The 27,721-nt window shown below is 50.3% G+C and overlaps 1 protein-coding gene across 1 annotated transcript in view; it reads left to right on the top strand.

The window, feature by feature from the left end:
• Nucleotides 1–27,721, top strand: part of PREX1 (phosphatidylinositol-3,4,5-trisphosphate dependent Rac exchange factor 1) — a 174,065-nt gene that overhangs the window by 78,396 nt on the left and 67,948 nt on the right. The window contains exons 3-6 of the mRNA XM_036902039.2: nt 1,947–2,069; nt 10,128–10,232; nt 14,816–14,917; nt 23,728–23,889. Of these exons, the coding sequence (XP_036757934.2) occupies nt 1,947–2,069; nt 10,128–10,232; nt 14,816–14,917; nt 23,728–23,889 (492 nt within the window). The remainder of the gene's footprint in view (nt 1–1,946; nt 2,070–10,127; nt 10,233–14,815; nt 14,918–23,727; nt 23,890–27,721) is intronic.

Raw genomic sequence — 27,721 nt, 5'->3', positions numbered from 1 at the left:
AGTGCAGGTGGTTTTTCCAGCCACTTCACATCTTCACGTGATGAGTGTCCCCCTGATCAAGGTGCAGGAGAAAGAGGGTCCCTGGCTCCCAGATGGCAGCGCCTGGGGAGTGGTCTCCAGCCCCTCAGCCTTCCCTGCCCACCCTCAGGCCATCTCTCTCTGCAGACTTTCTGCTGCATTCCAAGGGTCTGTGTGTTGGTCTTTGTTCCTTTGGGACTTGATGCAAGCACCACCTTCTCAGAGTAGCTGTCCCTGGCCTTTTGCCCCACCCTGGGACTTCCTTCCTGTTTTATTTTTATCTTTTCTGCTTCATACCTCCTAGAAAACTCTATTTGAATTATGTGTTGTCTGTTCCCTTCCACTAGAATGTCACCCCCATGGGGGTGGCACTCATCTGTTCCCTTCTGTATCCCCAGGACCTCTAACAGTGCCTGGCACACAGCAGGAACTCAGCCAGTACTTGCTGAATGAATGAGTGTGTAAGAAACTGAAAGGAACCATAAACCAGTGGTAACACTGGTTGCCCTTTTGCTTTGAGCCGCAGTGGGATGAGTGGGTAGGTGGGGACCCTGCACTGTTTTCATTTTACTGTGTTTTAATTTTTGAACCATGTGAGTACCTTCTTCAAAATTAAATTGAAAAGGGTACTTGTTTTTTTAAAAAAGGAAAATGGAATTTGTGCATTTCATAAGGACCTAATGGAAACCCCTAGTTCTCTTTCCCAGAGGCCTCTGCAGTTACCGGCTTGTGTCTTTGTGTAGATAGCTTTTGCTTTTATCAGCATAGAGAGGAGGGGCCTTTTTAAATGGGCCCATATTGGAATCTTGTTTAGCACCATGATTCCTCCCCTTTAACAGTCGAGGATCGTTCCAGGATTCCATATCCGTTTACACAGATCTGCAGATTCTTTTTCTAGACTGCACAGTATTTCAGTACATGGATTTATCTAATTGTAACCAGTCCAGTTTATTTAACTATTTGATGAGTCCCCGTTAATAGACATTTGGCTCTTTCCAATCTTGTGCTCCTACAAATAAGGCTGTAGTGTAAGTCCTTGGCTACCCACCAGGTTCTCTGCCTCGTCATTATAAACCCTTTGGGCTGGGTAACTCTTTGCTGTGGGGAGGCTCTTCTGTGAACTGCAGGATGTTTGGTGGCATCTCTGGCCCCGACCCCTGAGATGCCAGTAGCATCCTTCCCCCAGTTTGTGATGATCACAGATGTCCCTAGACATTGGCAAATGTCCCCTGGGGGACAAAATCACCCCAAGTTGGAAACAACTGATTAAACGGTTAAATTCTGAGATGTACAATTGCTGGATCAGGTGGTCTGTGCATTTTGAACTTTACAGATTTATATGGGGAAACAGGCACCCTTATATATTGTCTGTGAAAGTTTAAACAGAATTTGAACATCCTTCCCTATTGTGTTTTCTTCTATCATACCATTTCCCTGGGTGCATGGAAGCGCCCTTTTCATTTTAAAAATCAGTCTTATGAGTGGACTACCAAGTTGTGCCTGGCCATGAGGAAGGTTGTAATGAATGTTTAATATATAATTATTTGGATGTTGAGTGTGAAGTCAGTTCTGCTACTTACTGGACTGTGTGATCTTGAGAATGTTAATTATTTTCTTTGAGCCTCCATTCTTCATCTGTAAATGGGGATAATAATTGTTTTTACCTCATGGAGTTCTAGTGAGGATTAGATGGCATAAATACATATAAAGTTCTTAGTACAAGATTAGGCCTTAATACTGCTCAGTAAAGGTTGACAATATTTTTGTTATTATCCTTATTTTTTTCCCGATAATCTGGCTCTAGTGTTTGAGAGTGTTTATTTCACCCCATCTGCACCTGCCCCAGGGGTTACATATTTTTTTATGCTTGATTTTGCTCTCTCTGTGCCTTGATTAACCCTATCCTTGGACCTTACTTTTCCTCACAGATCCTGTTCTCGAACATTGAAGACATCCTGGAAGTTCATAAGGATTTCTTGGCTGCCTTGGAGTACTGTTTACGTCCGGAGCCTCAGTCTCAGCATGAACTTGGGAATGTTTTCCTAAGATTTGTGAGTGTGATGCCCCAGCCCCTGTTGGAGCCGGCAGCTCTTGGGAGGTGGGCTTCTCTTCCAGGCCCCTGCCCCACCCACGTTTGGCCAGCTTTCCCTGCAGGCCTCCCTGGGAGATGGAGAGGCAGGGAGCAGGTGGGCCCTGCCTCCGCCCCGGGAACAGTGGGAAGCAGCAGGCCCAGCAGACCTGGGGGAGTCTTAGTTGGCTCTCCTCCCCTGCATGTAGAGCGTGGCCCCCCTTTTCCTCAGGGCTTCTTGCTGACTGCGTCCTGGGGTTCCCATGACCTCCCGGCCCGGCAGGGGCCCTTCTGCCGCAGAATGGCCAACAGAGGCAGCCAGTGGCTGAGAGGGGCGACTCGGGTCACGCAGACCTGGGTTTGAGTCCAGGCTCAGCTCCCCACCTGCTGGGGAGGGTGTCTGACCCACGGGTGGCCGCTGGGACTGCTGGTCCGAGAGGCCGATGCCGCTGGGATAGCCTCTCTTTGTTTGCCGGGAGTCACTTAGGGGACGCCTGGAGGAAGGAGGGCGTGGGGAGCTCGGCACACACGGAGCAACTGCTCCTGCAGGCCCTGTCTTCCTGCGCTACCCAGGACCCTCCTCACCAGGGGGACGCCTGCACTGGCGTCGTGTGTGTGAGGCTTGGGGCCAGTGCCTGCCCTCTCCGAGCCTCAGTTTCTTCCTCTGATTGCGAAGTAGGGATAAGCGTGCTTAACTCCTCGGTTGATGGGAAGACCCCAGGAGATGAAGCAGTAAACTCTGTGGGGGCAGCAGGGGCTCCCGGCTAGGGGCTGATTTTTCCCCAGGGGACATTTGGCAGTTTTGTTTGCCCCACTTTGGTTGTGGGGATGGGGGTGCTACTGGCTTCCGGTGGGTGGACTCACCTCAGATGTCAGCAGGGCTGACCCTGGGGGACCTTGGTGATAGTGAACACTTATTTCAGTTGTCGTAACTCCCTCTCCGAGGGCTCACACCTTGGTGGGCAGAGTCTGGGATGGCAGAGCCCTCAGTATGGCCCCACGGAAGTGACCATCTGCATTGTTAGAAGGACACGCCCCCGGTCAGGCTGCCGAGCTGCTCACAGGCTGTTACTCTAGAGTAACATGCCTTAGTGACCTCACCTGTAAAACGGGTAACAACTAGATCTAGCCCATGATGTTCAGGACTGAGATAAGGCAAGGGGAGTCAGAGCAGTCCCTGGCACACAACAGTGCTCAGTAATGTTGGCTGCTGTCCTTCTGTTTACGTGGTCACTGTGCCTCCATGTTTGGAGGAGGACAAGTACGAGAGCAAGGTGGGGTGCAGGTGCTCTGGGCCCTCACGGAAGGCGTCGAGCTGAGGAGAGACGGAATCTGCCTTGGGTTTGAAGAAGTCCTATGGCTGCTCTGAGGGACAGGACTCTATAGAGGGGATGTGGGGAAGCCACGAGACTGGGAAGAGGTTGCCAGCCAAGACTGAGATGGTGGCAGTGCCCCAGAGCAGGGTGGAGGCCATGGAGGTGGCGAGAAGGGGCAAGCAGCAATAGAGGTTCACTAAATGTTCTTGAATAAGAAAATAAACAGAATGGAGGGACAGTCATCCCTTTGGGTTCAGAGGAAACAGGGAGCCCTCATTCCTCTGGAGTCAGACTGCTTAGGGTCAAATCCCTGTTCCAGCCGAATGACCTTGGGCAAGCCACTTCCCTTCTCTGGGCCTCAGTCCCCAACTCTGTAAAATGGAGGAATGAGAGAAGCCACCATTGGTGCTGTCTGGAGGATGACATTGTTTGTGTGGTGAAGCATTTAGATCCAGCTCGGCACATAGCTGGTGTTGTGTGAGTGTCAGCCCTGGGTTATCATGACAGTTGGGGTGCCGTGCCGGGGAATGCTTTTGTGGGGAGGTGGCCTTCCTGGGGACTGGCCATGAAGTGATGACATCTGAGCTTAGAGTGGGATAGTCCATACTTCAGCCACAGCTGTGGAAGGGGTCCTCCAGGTACATTACCCACTTGCTGATGACCCCAGGCCCCCTGGTTTCCCTGGCTTCTCTGCCTGAGCCATGGAGGGTAGTAAGAAGGTTTAGCTCATTGGTCAGTCAGGGTCGTCCCCGGATCCTGAGTCCCCACCGGGGCTCCACCTCACTCTCTCTATGGGATTCCTAACTTGCTTGGAGATACAAAGAAAGGGGAGCAAGGGAAGTGGGGTTTTGGGGTGCAGGAGGTGTCCTCTTCTCCATACCTGCTCCTTCTACATGCCTGGGGCCCTCCTCTGTAGCCTCAGCAGAGGGCGTCAGGGGCCTGGTGGGCAGGACAGACAGTAAACAGGAAAGGAGCAAAATCCAGTATGTCAGATGGTGGTAAAAGCCATATAGAAGGGTGGGGAGGGTTATGATTTTAAACAGGGTGGGTGTGAAAGGGTTCATGGAGAAGGGGGCGTCTCCGTGAAGACGTCCAGGCAGTGAGGGAGAGACTGCAGAGGTGTGTGAGGGAAGCGGGCCAGGCGTCCAGTGCACTCAGAGGCCTGGGGTGGGGTAGGTTCCGTGTGTTCCAGATAGTGAGGAGGTCGGAGCGGTGGGAGCGAGGCCCCGGGAACAGGCAGCGCCTGGCAGGGTCTGACAGATCCCCAAGTGCCCAGACAGCCCTGGGAGGTGCCAGAGAGCACTGGGCCACACAAACCCCAGTACTTAACTAACATACCAAGTGCTGGTACTCGAAGGTGGGTTTCACTTTCCCCATTTTTCAGACTGGGAAACTGGGGCACAGAGTGAGTGATGGCGGTTTAGGGGTATCATAGGGGGCCAGATGGCATAGAGATTTTATTCTAAGAGTTACAGGTTTTTGGAGGGAAGGAGTTTGGTCTGAGTTACGTTTAACCGCTTCTCCCTGCAGCTGTGTGGCTAGGTGGATGACAGGTTGGGGAAACCCTTCCACAAGTGAGACCTGGGTCTCCTGCTTCCCTCCCCAGTGGAGATGTCTACACAGCCAGCTCTTTCCCTTCTCTGAGTCTCAGTCTTTTTGGGTATAAAGTGAGTGGTTTGGAACAGATGGTCTCCGTGGAGCCAGTGCCACTCCCTGGGTACTGCAGACAGCAGCCACCGCCTCTGACAGTCCTCGGGCCTTCCCTGGGGGCCAGACCCTCTCCTCCGGCTGTTGCAGCTGGTAGCTGTCCACCTCTCCTTCACAACCCAGCCCCACAGCCGCATGTTCCCCACCCACCACATCTGTGTGCACACAACAGTTTGTCCATTTCTTCCTGGCAAAGCAATCAAAACCCCATGTGGGGTACCTAGGAGGAAATTGAGCACTTGGACTCTTGAGCTGTCAGAAGCAGCATTTCCATATTTGCAGGGTCTTGGGCCTGAGACACAGCTGGGGTTGGGCTCAGTGAAAGGGCATGGGAGTGATTCACTGAGCATGGTTTTGAAGAGGGGGTGTTGCCATTTGTTAAATTTAACTTCTCCAAACCTCAAGTCTTGGGCCTCAGCCTTTTTCACAGGTTGAAGGAGAGGATGACCTTGAAGAGTGTCAGAGAAGGGGCTCAGGACATGAGAAATGACAAACCTGCAGTGATTTTATAATTCATTCCCCAGTCCTGCATCCGTGGCAGACATCACTAATCAATCACAGCATTCTGCCTCTGTGCTCCTTGGGGGAGGTTCCAAAATTCTTCTCACCAGTGTTCCAGCCAGCAGTACACATTGATTAGGGTTGGCATGTGAGACCAAACAGATTTGCCTCTGCTTTCTGGCCTAACTTCTTCATGGTACAGATGGAGATAGGCAGGGAGACTGTCACCTCACAAGGGTTGTGTTCATTTATTATTTTCTTTCCCTTTCCAGAGTGTCCACCTATTAGAATGGTCTTTACTACAAAGACAAAAACACCAACTCAAATAGGTTTTAAAAAAAGACTTTATGGCTCATACAAATGAAATCTTCAGGAGTGGGTTGGCTGCAGGCATAGCTGGATCCAGGACCCCAATATGATGTTTTCAGGGCTTGGTCTGTATCTCTAGGTTCTGCTTTCCTCTGTGTTGGTTTCATTCTTGAGGGGTGAGAGGGGGAGTATGCCTCACATGGTGGCAGAGGTGACCCTCAACAGTTTGAGGCTGATACTTTGCCAGCTCAGCAATAACAGTTCTAAGAAATTCTCACTTTACAATAATTCCAGCTTGAGTCCTTGAGGGCCCAGCTTAGATTACTGTTGGCAGGGCAGGGAGCTCTTTGATTGGTTTGGCCTGGATCATATACCCACCTGTGGTGCCTGGGAGTGGAGTGGGGTCCGTGGGCTCAGAGTATAGGAGGTGATTTCCCTGGAACTGTGGGCCAGGGGTCAGAATAAGGGGGAATGGATGCTGGGTAGGTAAATAACACATGCTCCAACGAAGAGCCGCGGCTGAGGCTGTGAGCACCAGGTCATATGGAAAAGGTGTGGGTCTGGTCTGAGGGCTGTTGGGCTACTTTCAGTTCCTCCCTCTGCTTTCTTGCTCTTATTCATCAATTATCATGATGCCTGCTCTTTGCCAGGGACTCAGTCCCCACTGGCACCATAGCAGTGACCTTAGCAGATGCAAATCTTATCCCCATGCAGCTCACATTGCAGGGGTGGACAGGGGGAGATGGACAGTGCACGAATGAGAAGAGAGACATACAGGGAGTCAATGCCCACCATATTTCTCAAAATCTGCCTGGTACCTTCCCCTGGTGGCCTTCCCCAGACATACAGATCTGTTCAGCTCCCTTCCTCCTGACTCTGCCTGTTTCCTTTTTTGCCATCAAAACCTACTCATTCACTGTCCCATCCTGTCATAGACCTGTTCACCACTGGGATAATGAATTTGCTGAAATCGCGATGATGGGAGTAATAGCAGCAGCAATAACAGTAATGCTAGCTAATGTTTAATGAACACTTATTATGCACCATTTTAATCAGTTAACTATGAATTCACCTGATAATTTTCATAACAACCTTATGAAGGAGAGACCATTATTGTCCGTAATCTATAGAGAAGAACGCAGAGGCTCTGAAACATTACAGTCCTTGCCCAAAGTCATAGAACCGGTGACCTGGAAAGTTGGGCTGTGAACTGGGTGGTCTGGCTGCAGAACTTATACTTATGCTTAGAAGGTTAATGCTGATAGTGATTGTAGGGGCTTCTGGTGTCTTATCTCTGAACAGTAGGCCCAGAGAAAGCCCAGACTCTTGGCGGCGGAGCAGTGTTTTTCCCTAGATCTCCATACATATGGTTGGGACCTTGTACTTTTTTGTTCATGTGCCTGCATTCAGAACCCAGTCCTTCTTCTACAGCCCTATAGGCTTTCTCTGCAGGAACGGGTCCCAGGCATAGGTCAATTCCTATCACCTACAGTAAGACAGGTGCTCTTCCTTTTCTATGCAGTCAGCCTCACCATGATCTGCAGCTGAGGCCCTGGTTCCAGATGTGGCAGGTGTGGCAGGCAGCCTCCCTCACAGCTTTTTATCTGTGCCTGGGGAACCCCTGCAGTCCTGACTTCTTACCCATCTCCACTGGCCTTGGTGGTCCCCTGGGTTCATTGGAGACAAGTGGAAATAGAAAAAGCTTTGCTTGGGTGGTGTGGGGGCTGAGGTCCCTTCTTCTCCGTTCCTGTCCTTGTGCGCATGTGTGTGTTGGTGTCTCAGTAGGCTGATGGGGAGATTGTAATTAGTGACTCAGTGTTTAATCTGTGTATATGGATATTGGTGGTGTTGTTAGGAGCATGTTGCTTGTGTTTTGTAATGCCTCAGGTTGTTCGGCAGTTCCTTGGAGTGTGGATCAGGGTTGTTTGTCCCACGGTGTGTGTATGTGTGTACACTTTGGATAATTGTGACATTGTTTATTTTGGTATTTTTCCCTATTTACTTATGTTTGTTGATTGTGTTTGTATTTATAACTAACACTTTTAGAGTATTTTGAAATATTATATAATGTTCATTGTGTACCAGGCACTTTTAGTCTTTTTATATATATGAAAGTTATTTAACCCTCCAGCAGCCCAAGTAGTAGGAGTCTGTTATTATATCCATTTTATAGATGAGGACATTGAGGCACAAGGATTGTAGCAGCTTGCCCAGGGTCACCACTACATGGAGCATGGAGCTGGGTTTCCAACCCGGGTGGTTTGGCTCTAGAGTTGCTCTGTGCACTTCCGTCATTATCGGCAGTCCTCCTCAGAACTTAGTTTGTAGATCTCTGGTTGAGATTTGTACCCTGTCTTTCTGTCCCCCTTCCTGTGCCGTGACCTTAAGCTGGACATTGGAGTGGGGGTTAAAAGAGGTTGAATCCTGGTTCTGCTCCTTCTGTAGGTGTGGGACCCTGGGCTTTTCACTTTTCCTTGGTTTTCCCATGTGTGAATGGGTTGAATATAGTAATTGCCACGTGAGGAGTGAATGCGTTTACCCTCATCCCAAGAGAGCAGAATGTGGCGTGTACTAAATGCTCAGTACACACTCTGCATTGGCTACTGGCTCTGGCTGTGGGCACTCTGCTGTTCAGGGTGTCTGCCCATATGGTGCACACAGAGTCCCCACAGTGAGCTGGGGCAGGTTGGGGTGGTTATTGATTCTCAAACCCATTCTCTCTCCTCTTTGGTTTCCTCTTTCCTGCATCAGCAGGAATAACTGGGGGCTTGTTTAGAAACAAGATGAACTGCATGCTTTGCAGATGCACCTCTTCCTTCCTTAGCTTCTTGGGGGTTCTCCTGCCCATCCCCCCAGCCCAAGGTCACTTCCCTTCAGCTCTTTCCTCTCCAGTAGCCTTACCCAGGACATCCTTGTTTGGGTGAGTTGGGAGGTAGTGTTCTATGTCGGAACTGAGAATGCCAGGGGAGAGCTTCCTGCTAAGAAGGCTTCTGTCCCGGAAATCCTGACTGATGGTGACAGACCTGGTGACCCACAGGTGACCTCTGGCTGTAAGGAGTCCAGCTTTGGGCTCAGGGGCATCTGGAGGTTGTTAGAGCTATCCCCCTGCCTCAGGCCTGGCACTGCTGTGGGGCAGCAACCAGAGATCTACTTGTTCCTCCAAATTCCAGGGCTTATCTAGACTCTTCTGGTTGATGTATACAGGACACATATACACACAAAGTAGTGTATAAAGTCCATTCATTTAGCAAGTATTCATTGGGTGCCTACTGTATGCCAGGCATTGTGCTAAGATCTGGGGATACTGCAGTGAATTAGATGGATGTGGTCGTCAGGGAGCCACCTGCCAAGTGGGAAAAGATAGGTGATAAACAAATAATCTGGATAATTCCAGACTGTGAGATCAGTGTAAAGAAAATGAATACAGGAGGACATGTGTGATAGAGAACACCTGTTTGGCTACTTTAGCTAGGGTAGTCCTGGTGTGATTTGAGGAGGTGGCATTTGAGTTGAGACCTGAATGGTGGGGAGGAGCCAGGTCTGAGGGAAAGGTATTACAAGTAGAGGGAATGGCAGATGCAAAGGCCCTGAGGTAGGAACAGACTTGGCAAATTCAAGGAGTGGATAGGAGGCCAGTGAGACGAGGCCAGAGAAAGGCTGGATCACATTATTTGGCTCTTGAAGGTCATAACAAAGCATTGGATTTCATTCTTCATGTAATAGAATGTTATTGGAGGGTTTTAAGCAGGGGTTTGACATGTTTTATTACTAAAGATAGACATTTATTAAACACTTTATGCTGGGACCTCATGTTTTAATCCTCATAACAACCCTGTGAGTTAGGGACTATTATTAACTCTACCTTACATATGAGGAGACCAAGGCACAGAGAGGTTGGGTAACTTGCCCAGGTTCAAACCTGGAAATGCAGATGCAGGATTCAAGCCCAGGGTGCTTGGTTTGAGTCTGTGCACTTGACCCTGGGCCTTGCTGCTTCCTGAAAGGTCACTGCTAGGTGCAGGACCGGGGCAGGAGTGGAGGCTGAGGGCCCCGTACCAAGTGGGAGCTCCTTTACCTGAAATTCCTCCTGCTGTGTAGTCTCTTGGGGTCTGGGGTAGCTCTTTCCTCCCAGGCCTGCTGGGCTGGCTGTTGAGTGTCCACCTTCCTGCCATGACCTGTCTGCCACAGGCTCTGTCCTTGTCTTGCAGAAGGATAAGTTCTGCGTGTATGAGGAATATTGCAGCAACCATGAGAAGGCCCTGCGGCTGCTTGTGGAACTGAACAAGATCCCCACCGTGCGTGCCTTCCTGTTGGTAAGTTTATCCGTCACTGCTGCCTCTCCCCCTACTTGGCTTCAGCTTTGTGACTTCCTGGGCACAAGAGAGCTTCATGCTGACCCAGGCTGCCTGATCCCTGCCTCAGCTGGGGTAAGGCTTGGATCAGCCAAAAAAGAATTCACTGGTTTACTCTTCTAGGAAGTTTAAGACCTCAGAGGGCTTCAGGCACAGCAGAATCTGGGTGTTCAAATAGCGTCATTGAGAATGTGTCTCTTGGCTCTGCTTTTCTCTGCTTTGGCTCCTTTCCCAGAACAGCTGTCCCCAAGTGGTGGCAACATGGCCTCCAGCAGCTCCACGCTTATACCTCTCATATCTGAGCAACTCCAGGATGAAGAGCTCTCCTCTTATTAAATGGCAACAGCAGAAGTCCTGGATCTGATGCTCATTGGGTCAGCTGAGCTCAAGACCCTATCCCTGAACCAACTGCTGTTGACAGAGGGTTTGGTTGGTGCTCTGATTGGCCAACCCTGGAGCTGGAGGCGGGGGTGGATTCCTGAAGGACAGTGGGTTTGCATGGGAGAAGCAAGCTGGGAACGCACCCTCTCAGGCAAAATAGTAGACATCCATGACGGTCTTCTCTACAATTGCAGAGCTTCACTTCTGTATAAAAAGGTTCTCATTTGTGATTTGTTTGGAACTTTGCCTGCCACTAACCGTTGTGTATGAGTCAAGATACACATTCGTCTGCATTGCAGACATCCCAAATAACAGTGGTTTAAATAAGACTGACTTTTATTTCCCTCATGTAACAAAGTGGATATAGACAGTCTGGGGCTGGAATAGAGGCTTTATCTCGTGTCAGGGGCCATGGCCCTTGTGTGTGCCCTCAACGACATGGTCTAAGATGACCTCTCGCCATTCCCAGGTTCCAGGTAGTGGGGTGCAAGAAGAGTGAGAAAGAGGGCCTGCTCTTCTCTTTCTAGGGGCATAGCAGGGAGCTGCACACATCTCTTCTACTCACGGCCAGATTTTAATCACATGACTGTGCCTAGCTGCAAGGGCAGCTGGGAAATGTAGGCTTTATTCCGAGCAGCTATATGCCCAGCTGGAAATTCTGCTGCTGTGGAAGAATACATTAGGGGACACCACACAGCCTTTGCCGCAGGTGATTCTGATGACTCTAAAATATGAAGTGACTGTCTTGAGAGTACACTCTTGAAAAGTGATTGTGCTGCTTATGGGTTTTAATCCTGATCTTTTACCTCTAAGTCCCCTGCTCATTCAGTCAAAGACCAACACGTCCCTCCCCAGCCCTGTACTGTTTTATTTCCCAACAGCACATAATGAATTTAGCACACAGAAGTAGAACAGTTAACTGACAGAGCATAAGAGGTATTAACAATGTGCTCAGAGAGCTGCACTCCATAATAAAATTCTTAATTATACTTCTCCTTAAAGCACAGCTTCCAACAAAGTAGTTTCAGAATTTTGATTCAAAATGTTTGCTTTCTCCCCTGGTGCGTTCATGTTGCTTGGCCCAGTTCCAACGAGCATCTGAGCAAGGGCAGAGTGGTTGACCAACTTCCACTTCCATTTGAGCTGTCCTAAACGTTTGGAGTGCTGTTTTTTTTTGTTGCTGGTATCTGCATCTTTACCCCAGTTTCACACTTACATTCATAAGAGTCCGGGCAAACAAGCAAAGATAAAGTCAGATAGCATAAGACCACGCACATGGCCATGTTTCTGCGATGTTGACCTTTCTGCAGCTACCCTCTGTGGTAGTCCTGCTGCCCAGGCTCCAGGCTTCCCCACTGAGGGCCCCTCCCTCTGGGGGGTGTCCCCTTTGGCTCAGCTGGGTATTGGTAATCAGGAAGAGGCCAGGAAGGCATTTGCACAGGTGTGGTAAGGGAAGGGCCTCAGTCGCAGTTTTTCTTCCCTGCCTTCCTCTCTCCAGCCTTCCTGGGCTAAATGGCCATCTTCCTAGCAGCAGCAGAGTGGGGCCGGATTGCATGGGGAGAGTATGTGTGGAGTGCCAGCACATGTACCGTCTTTCTCCCTCCACACCGGTGTCTCCCAGCTTTGGGCCACCAGCAGAAGACTGACTGGAGTCTGTTATGGGATGTTAAGACATTGGGAACAGACATTCCATTCATGATGTACTGTGCACTAGCTGAGAGATCGGGTGGGGGCTTCATCATTCTGTGACTCAGTTTTCTTGTCTGTAAAATGGGGCTCATTTATTCGTGCAACAGTTTCTTATTGAGCACCTACCTAATGTGGTAGGGATGGTTCTATGTACTGGGGATACAACAGTGGCCAAGGCAAGAAAAGGCCTGTGCTCTTCTAGAGTGGCCATTCTAGTAGGGGTGACTGACAAGATATGTCATGTGACACTAAGTTCTCTGGAATTAAAGCAAGTTAAAGATGATAGGATGTTTTGAGGAAGTTAGGGTAGTGGCTGCTATTTTAGCTTGGTCTTTGGGAAAACTGTGTCTTAGGTGACATTTAAGCAGAAACTTGGGTAAAAGTAAGAGAGAAAGGCATGGTGTATCTGTGAAGAAAGCATTCCAGGTAGAGGAACTGTAAGTGCAAAAGTCCTGAGGTAGGAGTGTGTTAGAGGAATAGCAGGGCAGCTGAAATGGAGAGTATGAGAGGAAAAGTGAAAGAAAGGAGATCAGAAAGATTGAGAGGCCACATAGTGAAGGAGCATGTAGACAATGGACAGGATCTGAGATTTGTAACAGGCTTTTTTATTGCAGTATAGTGTACGTGTAGTAAATGTGACTCACAGAATGACACCTCAACTGAATCAAGTCTGTGAATTAGGAAGTTTAAAGAAATAATTCTCACAAGTTCCTCCCATAATGCCTGGAGTGTAATCTTACTAGAATAGTGAATGGCATGTCTTTGTGTGTTTGATTTTTTCAAAAAATGAAAATAAAGGGAAACAACAGTCTAGAGTGTTTGGAAAGAAGTATAGCTGGTGGCTGTAACAGTCCTGTGAAAACTCCTTAGTCCTGGACCAAAAGATGGTCCCTTCTCCCGCCAAGCCCTGGGGGCTTCTGGAAATCAATCCCCTACCCCCAGGCTCCCCTTTTTCTGCCCAGAGCTGACATCACCAGGGCAGCTTGTGGTGAGCGCTGGCTCGGAGGACAAAGGTCTGAGTGTGAGCATTGTGGGGCCTGGCATCTCCCAGCTGCCGTGGCCTGATCCCCCATCTGTGCCAGGGGTAGACATGGGTGGGGGGGCAGTGGTGGGGAGCCATGCAGCTCCTGCCAGAGCAGGGCCCCAGGGTCCCTGGGTTCTGCTTCTCCAAGGAGAGGGCACATTAAGGTCCCTGAAAGGCAGTTGCTCTGAGTCTTGGACCAGTCCTTGTGGCTCTCTGGGCCAGGTCTCCATGTGTAACAGGGAGATGATGGTCCATGCTTATCTTAGGGCTGTGACATTGAACTTTACATATAGGTGAAGTGTGAGCACAGTGCCTAGGGGATGGTAAGCACATGATAAATGTTCTCTGGTCTTATTTTCACTGTCTGCTGTGATGGGCAGTTTTGCCAGGGCTTGGAACTGTGCCCAGCATATAGTAAGCGCACAGTATGTATTTGTAGAATGAATGAGTGACAGAGGGAATCCCTCTTCCCAAGAGCCCTGTTTTGTTTCCAGTCTGCTAGCATGGTGTTGAGGAGGAAGGTTGAGACCCCTTCATTTCTGCATGTGCTGCCAGTTTGTTCATTCAGTCATGCCTCCCTGGGTGCACGGTGAGGGGCGTGGTGGGGGACCCAGTTCACTTTCTAAATCCTGCTCCCCTCCCTCTACAGAGGTAACCCCCACTAGAATTTGTTTTCTTTCTTTCCCATACATGCCATTCTATTTTACTACAGCTGTGTTCTTCCCAAACAATGCCTACTTCTGTTTTGCATGTCTTTAAAAGCTGTGTATAAATGGGTTGATACCATACATATCCTTTTTCATTCATACCATCTCTCTCTCTTTTTTTTTTGCTTGAGTATGCTTGAGGTTCACCTATGTTGCTATGCATAGCTTTACTTTTCCCCTTTTCACTGCTTTGTAGTGTGGCATTATAGAAATTTACTGCAAACATATTTTTCCATTCTTCAGTTGATGGATATTTAGGTTGCATCCCATTTTTTTGTTATTCCAAAGAAGGCAGTTTTTAATGTCCGTGTTCCTGTTTCCTAGTGTGAATATGTGAAAGTTACTGTAGACCAGGCTTAACAAACTTTTATATAAGAGGCCAGATGGTATAAATTTTAGGATTTGTGACTAGATGGTTTCTGTTACAACGGCTCAGCTCTGCCGTGACAGCTTGGAGGCAGCCATATACAATACATAAACAAATGGATGTGGCTGTGCTCCAATAAAACTTTAATTACCAAAACGGGGAGGAGGCAGGATTTGGCCCATGGGCCGCAGTTTGGCAACCCCTGGGTTTGTACTGGGTTGTAGAATATGCACATTTCCATCTGTCCTAAGTATTGCTAAATTGCTTCCAAAGTCTGTCGTTGTGTTTTGCGAGTGCTTCCGTGGCTGTTTGAGGGTGGCCAAATCCTTGTGCCATCCTGGGCATGTGTTGATGAAGGTGTCCTGTCCCTTTGCAGAGCTGCATGCTTCTGGGAGGCCGGAAGACCACGGACATCCCCTTGGAGGGCTATCTGCTGTCCCCGATTCAGAGGATCTGCAAATACCCCTTGCTCCTTAAGGTGAGACATTCTCCCAACTCCCTTTCTGTGTATTTGAAGTGACAGAAAGCCCAGCTCTGACTGGCTTAATTAAAAAATAAAACTTGTTAGTTCAAGCAGCTGAGACGTCTAGGGCAGTGTTGGCTTTGGGGGGGCTGGATCCTACCTCTTTCCCCCTTGTTAAGTTCTGCTGTTCAGCTTTATTTTCAGCGTGGTAACATATGGCTCTAGTTTACTCTGGCCTCATACCCTCTGAAGTTCAATGACAGTGGGAAAGAATGAATTTCTTGTCTGACGTAAGTCATGGACAAGAGAATGTGATATTCTGAATGGTTTGGACCTGAGTCATGTGCCTTCATTTGAACCAATTACATGAAACCTTTGCTTGTGCCATTTATACTCTGCCTATATGCTTAGACTTGGCTTTACCTCAGTCCCGTGAGCTGGGCAGTGTTGGGCTCTGATTGGCTGAGATCAGGGTCATGTCTTCCAAACCTGAGCAAATGAGCCCTCGTTGGTGCAGACTTGTGTCACGTGCTCCAGCCTCTAGCCAATCACCAGCTCCCACAAGCCACAAGCTGGTGACTGGAGTTATAGGACCCCTTCACCATAATCTGAGCTGTTTGTGGAAGGAGGCAGGAGGTGCTGGGTGGGCAAACCACAACCATCCACACACCTGCTGTCCCCTTCATCATTCAGCTGCCTCTGACTTAGTCTTGGTCAAGCAGACCAGGGGATGATTCGCAGTTTGTATGGCGACCCAAGAAGTCTTGAATTCTCAGCTCCAGAGCTGGCTTCTGGGTAGATCCTCAGCTGGGTGGATAGCTCTGCCACCATTCGCTGCTCTCATCCCAGGGTTTTCAGTCCTTGGAAACGGTGGCTGTCGACCCAGGTGTGCCCTGCCTCCATCCTGAAGGTGTTGCATCTGACGGCTGTTCCCTGGGAGCCTGCTGGTGGTTGATTTGGCTGGTCATGCTTCATTTCCACTCCTGCCCACTGGGCCGCATGGCTCTTGGCTCCATGGACTGGAAGGGAGAGGGGAGGGGAAGAGTACTCGGGAATTCTTGAACTTGACTTTCTTCTGGAGACAGTGAATGGATTTTGAGCCTCGGAGATGGACGGTCCGTGGGCCATCAGCTCTGCCTGTGAATGCAGGCCTTCGATGTGTGTGATGCGTGCGGCCTTGGCAGAGGGGCCCCACTCCCCTGCACCTCCTCTGCCCTGCTGCTCTTTCTGTCCCCCAGGGGTCTCAAAAGGCCCTTTGCACTTGTTTTTGCTGCTGCTTTGGTCCCTAAACAGGTATTGAAAATGCCCTGTGCAGCTAGCACTTCACCTCGGTGCAGAGGAAGCTCCAGGTAGAACTTGGGAATTGGCAGCCTGTGGATTGATCTGGGCCTGCAGATGTGCTTCATTCGATCTGTGGGTGTGTCTTCCAAACCTGAATTCGTTGCCAGCATTTAAGAGGTAGCGTTCCGTAGCGGTTTAGGGGCAGGGGTTGACAAAACTGTGGCCCGTGAGCCAGATCCAGCCCATGGCCTGTTTTTGTACAACCCATAAACTAAGCATGGTGTTGGTGTTTTTTAAAGAGTCATCAAAACCCCAAGAACAAAGAAGAATATGTGACAGAGCCCGGATGTGGGCAGCAAAGCCTGAAATATTTACTGTCTGACCCTTTAAGAAAAAGGTTGCTGACCCCTGGATTCGAGCCATGCTTTGCAGCCGTGGGCTGCCAGCGTTTGAATTCTAGCTCTGCCATGTACTAGGTGTACTGCCTTGGGCGAGTCACTTCCCCAGGCCCCAGTCTCTCACCTGTAATCCAGGGTTTGTCTTAATAGTACTGACAGGGTTATGAATGCCTGAACATTTATTCATTTACTTCTTAGAGCAAATGGATGAGATAGGCTCTGTGATCAGCCCCATTTTAGAGAGAGGCAGCCGAGGCACAGATGAAGGGGTGGCCTGTTCAAGGCCACACGTTGAGGTATGCGGCGGGGACCATGACTGAGCCTGGGCAGGGCTGCCCGCTAACCATTACACTTCCCCGCCTTGTTGAGAAGCACTGTGCAGAGTTAAACTGCCAAAGCGCTTGGGTGTTGGGGTGCTGACTCCTCAGTTCCCTAGGTGCTGGTGGCCTTGTGTTTTGTGGCTCAGTGGCTGGTCTGCTCCTTTTTCTCCTGGATTTCAAAACCTTGAACGTCTGGCCCAAGAGAAGAACCTCCAGCTCTAGCCTCAGAACCCAGCCAAGGGCTCCCTTGGTATTAAGTCTTTAGTTTCTGGATCTTGGAAAAGTCTGGGATCTCAGCAGGTACTCGGAGTGGCGGCTTCTGTAATGTATTTTCACAACCAGTGGGGCTGGACCTGTGTGTACAGGTGGACTCTAAGCTCTTGACGTGAGAGGCCCAGAGGTTTCTAAGGCCTGCATAGCCCCAGTGCCACACTTTGGTCCAGAGGGATTCTTGGGTTCTGGGTCCCTAAGAGAACAGAGAAAGAGGGACAGAACTGGCTGGTAACCAGTGAAGCAATAACTGCCCACAGGAAATGATGATGAAGCCGGCCTATGGCTTTGCTCTCCCGACCAAATGCTGTTTACATGCCCCGTTTCCTCCACCCCCAGCTGTGGTTACTGGGGGCTCAGAGAACACTGGGGGACCGGCCAGCAAGGCCTTAGATTCCCGTGGGGGGCATGCCATGCTCCCTGCCTGACCAAAGTGCTCAGAGTATCCTAGCCTTTGGCACTCACAGCTGGAATGTTTGCATCAGAAAACAGCTGGGACTGAGGGCAACTCTTCTGCTCCTCCTGAGTTCCTCCTTTCTGTCACATTTTCCAGTGGATTTTAAAAGGCGATCTCATGAGCTTAGGGCAGCTGAGCTCCTCCTGCTCCTGCCCTTCCAGCTCCGACACCCTAGCAGATGTCCCCCGGCCCTCTTAGCCCCCTTGTTCAAGCTGAACTATGAATGCCGTAGGCGGACAGGGTGGAGGAGCCTGGGCGCGAGGAGGGAAGAGGCAAGAATGAAAGCCTCTTTGGGAACACCCCAAAAAGCTGAACTTGAACACTGACTAAGAATAGCCGGAACATTCTATTTCAGCCTTCAGCCCAGGCTTGGGATAGACAGTTGGCATTTTCAGACTTTGTTGAGTTTTCCATTCATGTTTCCAGGGAAGTGATTCAGGTTTGGGGTAATGCCCCTGGTACTCAAAGGGCAGGGGCCCTCGGGGAGACGGACTGTCACTGACCCTTTTCGTTGTTTTCCTGGTGATGCATAGAGCTTACTGGGGCACCAGCCGCTGGCTCGGCTCAGGCCCCACAGCCATGGCAAGACAGGCTTAGTCCCTGCCCCTCAGGGCTTCCTGTCTTGGCTGGGGCCCCTGGAGGGCCGGGTACAGAACAGAAGCAGGTTGAGGCAAGGGGGGGCAAAGTGGAGGGGCGTCTGTCCAAAGGTGGCAGCCGCCACTCCAGCCCCCTGTTCCCTTTGCCTCCTACCTCCCCGGCCCCTTCTCAGTCTCCTTTGCTGGTCCTCACCTTCCAGACTCCTAAATGCAGGCAGGCCCCGGGTCTCAGTCATTGGACATTTTCTGTACCTAGACTTGCTCTTGCGATGGCCTCATCCACTCTGTGGCGCCCCCCCCCCCCCCCCCCGGTTTGGTGGGTCTTCCAAACCTGAATTAGTTGCCAGCATTTAAGAGGTAGCGTTCTATAGCGGTTTAGGGCAGGGGTTGACAAAACTGTGGCCTGTGAGCCAGATCCAGCCCATGGCCAGTGTATTCAAAAGTTGTGCAACAGTCACCATAATAATGTTAGAATATTTTCATCACCCCCACAGGAAACTCTGGACCCATTAGCATTCACTTCCCTTTTCCCTCCCACCCCCGCCAGCTCCTGGCAACCACTCATCTACTTCCCATCTATGTGAATTTGTTCAATCCCGACATCTCATATAAATGGAATCATCTAACATGCAGCCTTTGTGTCCACCTTCTTCCACTTAGCACAGCGCCTTCAAGGCTCCTCCGTGTGGCAGCGTGTCTCGCACCCTCATTCCTTTATATGGCTGAGCAGCTTTCCGTTGTATGGATAGATCACGTCTTGTTTGTCCCTCATCAGGTGATGGACGTGCGGGTTGTTTTCCACTTTCGGGCTGTGGGGGGATTATGCTGCGGTGCCCCTCCATGTACGAGTAGTCGTGTGGCTAATTCCTCGGCTTTGAGCCCCCATCTCTGTGCCGATGGCTGTGGCGCTCTCCTCTAAGCTCCGGACTTGCTCCCGTGCCCACTCGGCGTCTGCACTTGGATCTCTAAGCAGCCACTCTTACCTAACGTGTCCAAAACCAGATGCTTGGCTCTCCCTGTCCCCCAGGCCTGCCTTGCGTCTCCCCGCGTCTCCTCCACCTCCTCGTTTCCGTCTCCATAAATGGCCTCTCCTTCCCTCTGGTCATTTAGGCCAAACCTGGGGCTTTCCTCTGGCTCATGCCCACATCCAGTCTGCTGGAGTCCCCACTGGCTCTATCCTCCGAACCTATCCAGAGCCCATCTTGCTCCTGGGCCACTGCTGCAGCGCCCAGTGGGTCTCCCTGCCTCTCCCTGGTCCTGTGCAGTCTCTTCTCAGCTCAGCAGCTGAACTCAAGTCAGTTCACGTCACTTCTTCACTCAGAACCCTCTAGCAGCTTCCCAGTCCCTCAGATTAAACCCACATTCCTCACCTCTCTGCTGCCACCTGGAAGATGCTTCACATCTAATCCCTGTGTCCTCTCTGACCTCCTCTCCTCTCCCTGTTCCTCTCTCTGCTGCAGCTGCATTTGCCTCCTTGCTGTTCTTTGAACACAACAAACAGGTTTTCCAGGACCTTTGCACCTGCTGTTTCCTCTGCCTGGGGCATCCTTACCCCAGGTATCCTGAGACTCATTGCCTAGTCTTGTCAGGCGTCTGCTGCTCAGATGTCCCCTCTTTGGAGAGGTCTGTCCTGACCTCCCAGCTGTAGAACCACTGCCTTTGCCATCTCTGTCCCCTCACCCTGCTTTTACTCCGCTTCGCAGCACCTCTTGCTGGCTCACGTTCTGTCTGTAACTCAGGTGTACGGGTCGCTTCTCCATCTCCCTCGCTGGGATGTCAGCTCTGCAAAGGCAGGGATGTGGCTCTGTTTTGTGTGTTGCTGTTTCCCAGTGACCAGAATGGTGCCTGGCACACGGCAGGCACCTTCCAATTATTCATTGAATGACTATGGAAAAATGCCACATGGGTCTTGCCCACTATTTCTGGATCGTGAAATTGGGACTTTTATGTGAAAATCCCTGATTTCCAAATGTCAGTTTGATTCAAAACTTGTTAAACCTCCTGGGCCAGACAGAGTGTGTCCTGGGAGTAGTGTGGCTGGGAGAGCTGCTCTAGCAGGCTTCTGCCCAGGACGCTTCCTACAGAGCGGCTGCTCAGAGCACAGCCTTGGGGCCCTGCATAGCCTCCCGTGGCTCCTGCACCTCCCACATCTGTCTGTGGGTAGCACAGCTGTCGCCCACACTGCGAGGACCTTGCCAGTCAGGTGTTAACCTCTGTCTCCTTGGCAGTCAGAAGTGTGACATCCCTGGGGGTGGACCGTGCTTGATGGGCATCAATTCTTGGTGCAAGGGGAGGGCTGAGGGTGGTGCAGTGTTCCCCAGAGTGTGCGGTATGTACTGTCTCAGAGCTCTCCAAAGGGTTTTGGTGGCACATGAGAAAACTTCATGGGTGGTGGCCAGTGGGGAAGGGGAGAGGCCAACCCTGAAAAACGGTGTGTCGCTCAGTGACACCATTACTTTCTTAGCAAATCCCTTTCGGTCTTCCTGATTAGCTGCACGAGAGAGCCACGGTCGCCGCTGCCATGTCTAGGGTTTCTGAAGCCCTTCATTCATTCACCAATCATTTATTGAGCAGCTATTATGTGTCAGGCATTGTACTATGTGCTGAAGATGCTCAGTGAACAAAAACTGCCCAAATCCCTACCTTAGTAGAATTGAGATTCTATTGGGGGATGGGGGAGACAAGGCAACAAATGAGTGAATAATAAATGTATATGCTCATATACGTGGGTAGGTGCTGTGGAAAAACTACATCAGGCTATGGGCTAGGAGTGGTGGACCGAGAAGCTGACATTTGAGCAAAGACCTGAAGGAGGCCACACAGGTACCTTCCAGTTAGAGGGAATAGCCAGTGCAAAGGCCCTGAGGCAGGAATATGTCTGAGGAGCAGCAAGGAGGCCAGTGTGACTGGGAAGGAGGATGTGAGAGTGAGTGGGGAGTAATGGGAGGTGAGGGGGCAGATTAGGCAGGGCCTGTGGGGTCTTTGTCTTCTCAGTGAGGTGGGCACCACAGGAAGTTTCTGAGCAGAGGAGGGACAGGGTGTCACTTTGTGCTGATGGGGTCCCTCTGGCTGTCTGGAGAATGGACTCTGGGTGCTGCGAGTGGGGGCAGAGAGACCAGGCAGTTGACTTCAGTGGCCCAGGTAGGAGACGGCTGGGCCAGGGCAGTGGCAGGCAGGGCATTTTATGAGAATTGCCTCTTCACGTCATTTGCCCACTTCCTCGTGGCTAGTTGTCTCTCGTATTGATTTGCCAGAGCTCTTCCTGTGTTGTTCTGGACCCCATGGGTCATCTCTCGGAGGTCATGACTGACTCTGATGTTAGGAGATGAACTCCTCCTCTGCCAGGATCCTGTCATCAGCATCCTGCTGAGAAGGCACAGGAAGTCAGAGGTCTCCTAACTGTGGCTCCCTCTGCCCTGGCTCCTGTCCTTGCCCAGCCACGGTGCCCACCCCACCTCCTGCCTCTCGGGCTGAGCACTGACACCCTGCCCACAGCGGCACCAGCTCCCGGCCTGCGTCAGCCCCCGTTTGGGCTCCTTCCTGTGTGGTGAGCAGCAAGAGCTGGGGGGTGCTCGACAGCTGAGGCGCCCTCCCTTCAGGGTGGGAGACCTGCTCTCACCTCTTCCTTTCACAGCTTCCTGTCACACTGTCCTTCCCTTACCATGAGTGCATTCACCACTTGAGGCTATTATCTGTTCCCACTTTGCCCTTGGGAGCACCTTTCCCAGCTCAAGGCTGATTGCTGGCCCCACAGAGAGGCTGCATCTCTGTCTTGCTTCTCCTTTGGTGAATCCCGGGGAACATGGCAGGTGCTTAGTAAACTCTTGGGGTCCTGATGTTGCAGAATATCTGGGTTCCAGGACCATTAGGACCTGCTCTCCAGGAAAGAGGTTGTTTTCAGGCAGAGCAGAAATAAAGCAAATAGAGAAAGGATGTCTTTGGAGTTGGTTTATCTCAGGGAGTACTCAGAGCAACACCCAGGCATGGCAGATCGCCTCTCAGTGTCCCAGTGAACACGCACTGTCACACAACCAGAATGACAATGGGTAGCATAGACTGCGTGCTCACCCAGTGTGTATTTGCCATGGAGGTATTTTTCCTGCAGTGTCTGATCTACCCCTCACCATGACCACAGGCAGAACCAGATAGCCAGGTTCAAATCCAGATTCTTCCTCTTACTTCTTGGAGGCCTTGAGTGATCCCGCTGTGCCTCAGTCTCTTCCTCTGTTAAGTGGGGTAGTAACAGAGCCTGCCTCACCAGCACAGAGTAGAGGCCCACTGGCCTAACTGCTGCCATCATCACCACTTTCCTCACCATCACTGGTTTTCAGATGGTGAAACTGACGCGCAGTGTTGAGGGTGACTGGCCCAAGGTCACCCGGCTGCCGAGGGCAGATCCAGCCCTGGCACCCACATGCAGCTGTGCTAGGAGCCAGCACACATCAGAGGGTCACATCTGTGATTTTCCAGGGAGCAGAAAGATGGGGGACATACAGGAATTGTTGGGCATGTCTGGCTCAGATGATTAAGGAAACTTATCTCTGCCGGCACGTCCTGTCGATTGAATGATTTGGCCTGAAAATCTTCCCTTCTGAAGTTGAGGCCTAGCTGGCCCCTTCTTCCTCAGTGCCTCTCCGTCACACTCACTGTGGGGCTGAAGCCTTTTGGTTAAGGCGGGCCCGGCCTTTGGAATGTCCCAGCTTGTGCTTGTGGGGAGGGCTGAGGGGTGGTGGGCCGAGGGCTGTGGACTAGGAGCCTCCCCCACTGTTCTGGCCTTGTCCCTGTGAAGGTATGGTGTTTTTATACGTACTTTACAGATGAGAGCACCGAGACTGAGGGGGGTCAGCATTTGTGGCCTCCTCTCTGACACGTGAATCTCTCTGCTGCTCTTGCTCTCGTTTATTCCCCTCCGGCCGCACCGCCTCCTCGCTGTTCCTGCCGTGTACCACGTGCACTCCCACCTCAGGCCCTTTGCACTGCTTTCCCCTCTACCTGGCACACTCTTCCCCGAGCTCTTTTCAGGACTCCCTCCCTTGCTTTATCCAGAGTCTCTGTTCAGATGTCGCTCCTGAGAGAGGCCTCCTCGGGCCTCCCTGTTTGAAAGGACACCTCCCCTCCCAAGACCTTCTGGCCTCTCATTGATTTATCTTCACTGTATTTGTCACTGCCTGAGATTGTATTATGTATTTGATTTTCCTTTATTTTGGCTCATGTAGTAGAATGAAATGTCCACCAGGTGAAGCATTTTTCTCTGTTTTATTAGCAGATTTATTCCCGGACCCTAGAACACTACCTGCCATGGCGGAGGTGCTCAGGGGACATTTATTGAATCAGTGAATGAATGAATGAATGAGTGAATGAATGAATGAATGAGCTATGTTCCCAGCCCCAGATCATAGTTTGTACATAACAGGCTGGACTTGGCTCAGGGCAGGTGATCTGGAGGCTGTGTTTGGTCCCCTCTGGGTTGATGTCTCTCCTTGCTACCCCACCTCTACCCTAGGAGCTGGCCAAGAGGACCCCCGGCAAGCACCCGGACCACCCTGCAGTCCAGAGCGCTCTGCAGGCCATGAAGACCGTCTGCTCCAACATCAATGAGACCAAGCGGCAGATGGAGAAGCTGGAGGCCCTGGAGCAGCTGCAGTCCCACATCGAAGGCTGGGAGGTGTGTCTGGCGCAGGAGGCCTTCCGGCCTGGAGAGGGCCCGGGGCTGCAGAGCTGCAGGTTCAGGCTACAGTCTGGGTACCAGATTCCGCCTGCAGTGTATCCTGTTCGGTCTACATGGTCTTCCCAAAGAAAATTGTTTAATTATTTTCTGAAAATTAAGTCCACGTAAAAGTCTGAATTTCAAGTTTCTCTTGAAAAATTGGTACCACTGGCTCTCATTTTCTACAATAACAGCCCCTGGAGCCTCCAGTTTTCCTCCGTCCCCGCCACCCCCATCAGTCCCCTGTCATTCTCTTTCACCTGTTGTCTCATCTGTCTGGTGTCCATAGGCCTTTGAGCTTTAGATGCCAAGGTCAAGGGTAGTGTTTAAGGGTCCACTCCAGGACAGAATTCTGGCATTGGCACTCGCCTGAGGGTGACTTTAGGCAAATGTCCTAACTTCCCTGAGCTTCAGTTCCTCATCTCTCCCTGGCACAATAGGTTCTCAATAAATGGTAGATACGAAGTCCCTGTCATCATGATGACTGGGGGTGGGATTCTTGGAACCTTCTCGTGCACAATATGTTTGTTTAAACCTCCATGTCTTCCTTAGATTATCAAAGATTTCCTACAAATCTGTTGAAGGAAATGGGAAAATCTGAATAAATAAAAAAGTCAGTATCAGAGTAAATACAGTTGGAATGAGAGATTAAGAGCAACGATGAAAGACTCAGGCACAGATTGTTCTCTGTATCTTTTGCCTTAGGCTCTTAGGATTTCCTGGCACTTGGCTCGGTTTGGGATTTCTACTTCTTTTCCCTGCACCGGGAGCCCTAAATATGACTCCATATCGCTATGAGGTTGAGGGTTTGGCTGCAGAGGAGAGGGCACTGTGTTTAGGAAGGAGGTGGGTGTTGTGGATCAGCATCTGCCGTGCACCCACTGTCCTTTCCCTGGGCCTTCCTGCATGGCTGAGGCTGGACAGCTCACTACTGCATTTCTCAGTCCCTGTCGTAGCTCTGGTTTAGGATGTGACTGGCCAAGATCAGAACCAGCTGCTTGAAATTTGGAAGACGAGGGTGGGATGGAGGCCATTGCTGTGTTGTTTTTACAGAAAGCATAGCGTCTGTGGTGGCGTTACCAGGGCTCTAGGTTCTAGCTTCCTGGGTGTCAAAAGGCAGGGCATGGGGCACCTGTTCTGCTGGTAGTGGCGTGAATCTAGTATGCAGGGGATGGCTTGCAGTTGGTAGTTGGGCCCTGATGCAGCCTGAACGGTGTTTTCCTGGGTGGCAGGAAGTGTTTTCAGGCAGCTAGTGTTTGTTTCTCCCTTTTCCCAAATGCGGTAGAGCAGAGGTTCCCCTGGTGGGCCAGTTATGCTGTGTTGTTGGTTTTCTGGGAACCCTGACCTGGATTCCTGCTTCTGTAGACTCTCCAGTGATTGAGTAAGCCCCTCATTTCTTTCTGCTTAAAATTCATATCCTGGTTTCTGTTTACTACAACTGAAAGTTACCTGACTCTAGGTATGTCAGTTAGGAGGTCTTCCCTAAGGACTCTCGTTTCAGCCCCATGACATCAGAGTCCACTTTGGTCTCATGCAGTTCTCTGGACTTCCTCTCATGGTTACGTGACAGCAGCAGCTCCCGGCCGCATGCGTTCCAAAGCCAGAGGAGACAGGGGCATGGCCAGGGCAGTGAGAGGGAGCTCTTCTCCCCCGTGGAGGAAAACTTTCCCAGAAGTCCCAGAGAGACTTCCCCTTTCATCTCATTAACCAGAGGGTCACATGGCCACTTACTGACAACATGCTAACCTAAAGAGCAACTAGAGGGGATGCATTTAAACATCTGCCTATTTGGGCTTTGAGTTTCCTGGCAGCCAAGGTGAAAAGAGCAGGACATACAAGTTACTTAATAGTCATTGTCAAAAAAGGAAGAAGCAGAGTAGTTCTTCTGGGAGACAGAGAGTTTCCTGGAAACCAGCTAAAAAGAAATTTCTCACGTGGACCCCTGTGGAGAGGGTATTGAGCAAGCAGTTTGACAGCCTGAGCAGAAGTGATTTCCAGATGCCTTCCTCTAGTAAGGGCCTAGAGAAATAGGAACTAAGGGTCTTTGGGGCCCTTTTTGACCCTGAAAAATCTACAATTTGAGAATGGCCCTTATTTCAGTCACTGTCGCTGGGTACAGTAGGAAGCAAAGTGGCCCAGAATAAAAATTACCAGCTATTATGGAGCAACTGTTGCATGTTTCTACTACTAGAAGGGAGATGGCTATTACTATCCCCATTGGGTTCTGAGGCACAGGAACTTGGTTTTGAGGCCCAGCCCTCTAACTTCCAGACTGCCCTGCCTCAGGCAACTTTGTCCTGCTCTCTGGGCCTCATTTCCTCCTAGCTGTCTAATGTTAGTAATAGAATCCCTGAAGTTATCTCCTGGTATCTTTTTAAGAATAAAGGGAGGGGTGGAATATGAATGTTCTTTGGAAATGTGAAATGGTTTTCTGTGCAATAGAAATGTTTTTAAACATTTTATTTGATCCTTAAGGCCATACTATGAAAATATGTTCTAGCTAATAAAAATAAGGTTTAACACTGAAGCTTTTTCCAGTGCTTATGCTATCAGGACTTACAACCTCAGCGGACAGTATGACTTAGGGTATGGCTGCCAGTGAATGATGGTGGCTGCAAATCCTTATTTCTGATACTCTTCTTGATTCCAGTCTTTCTGTTTGACTTCCTGCCGATCTGATTAGATGGCTATCATCTTTCTCTTGGAATATGACTGGCAAGGGACTTGTTTTTGGAGAATGGGGAGTTTTCTTGGCCACTTCCTTGCTCAGTGCTTGGACTTGCCTTATTAGGTTGATCTCTGATCAGTGGTTTTTATTTTCTTACCTTTTTTTTTTTTGCCTGATCCTTTGTAAGCTACTTGGCCTTATTAGTCGTGAGACTGGTTTAGTTAAAACCAGATAAGGTAATCCATAAATCCACTTTACTGAGCACAAGGAAATGGCAGTATGTCTCAATACTGTGGAAGGGAGTGAAGAGGGGTTCCTTTGCCTCTGTTTTCTCGTCTGAAGTCTGGGTAATGGCAGTACCCACCACAGGTCACTTGAGGATTTGGGGAGTGGATGCATGCAAAACACTCAGAACAGGGCTGTCATTATTGGCTCAGAGTAGACACTCAGTAAACATCAAGAGGAGCTATGGTAGCAAAGCAGGATTTCTTTCTTATTTTATTTTGGTGAAAAAGCATCATGCAACTTCTGCTAGAGCTCACACCCAGTGTGGACTGCCCCTCCAGCAGAGAGACACTCTGGTTGCAAGCCTCACGGACTTTTGTGTGAAGCTCACAGTAATAAAATGAAATGCATCTTCTTAATAAGAAAGATAAAGGGTACCCTTCTCCTGCAGGCTCTGGAAGCCCTGGTTTGAGGGATCATCAACTACTCACTCACCCATGGGGGATGGAAGGAACTGGAGTGAGGAGACAGAATTGTTATAAAGAAGGACCATAAATAGAAGTTCTCACATGTTCTTCCCACCCTTCCTGGGGCGCCTTGTGCTTCTAGGTGATGTGGTCCCTCCCCTCTGAAGACCCTGGTCTAAACCAACAAATGCATCAAAGCCCTTCGTGTCACCTTCTAAGAGGCAGCCCAACAGAGCAGAAGGTAGTGAGTAGGGGAGTGGGGCCAGCCGGTCTGGGTTTAGATCCCAGCTTGCTCACTGATGAGCTGTGTGACCTTGAACAAGTCACTTCACTGCTCTGTGCCTCAGTTTCCTCATTTGTAAAGTGAGAGCTGTTGTAAGGAATAATTGAGTTGGTGTAAGATACTTAGAACAGTAGTGGCATGTGGCAA

This window comes from Manis pentadactyla, chromosome 5 (genome assembly GCF_030020395.1).
Source record: "Manis pentadactyla isolate mManPen7 chromosome 5, mManPen7.hap1, whole genome shotgun sequence".
Taxonomy (NCBI): domain Eukaryota; kingdom Metazoa; phylum Chordata; class Mammalia; order Pholidota; family Manidae; genus Manis; species Manis pentadactyla.
This window is presented reverse-complemented; position numbering and strand designations above follow the sequence as displayed.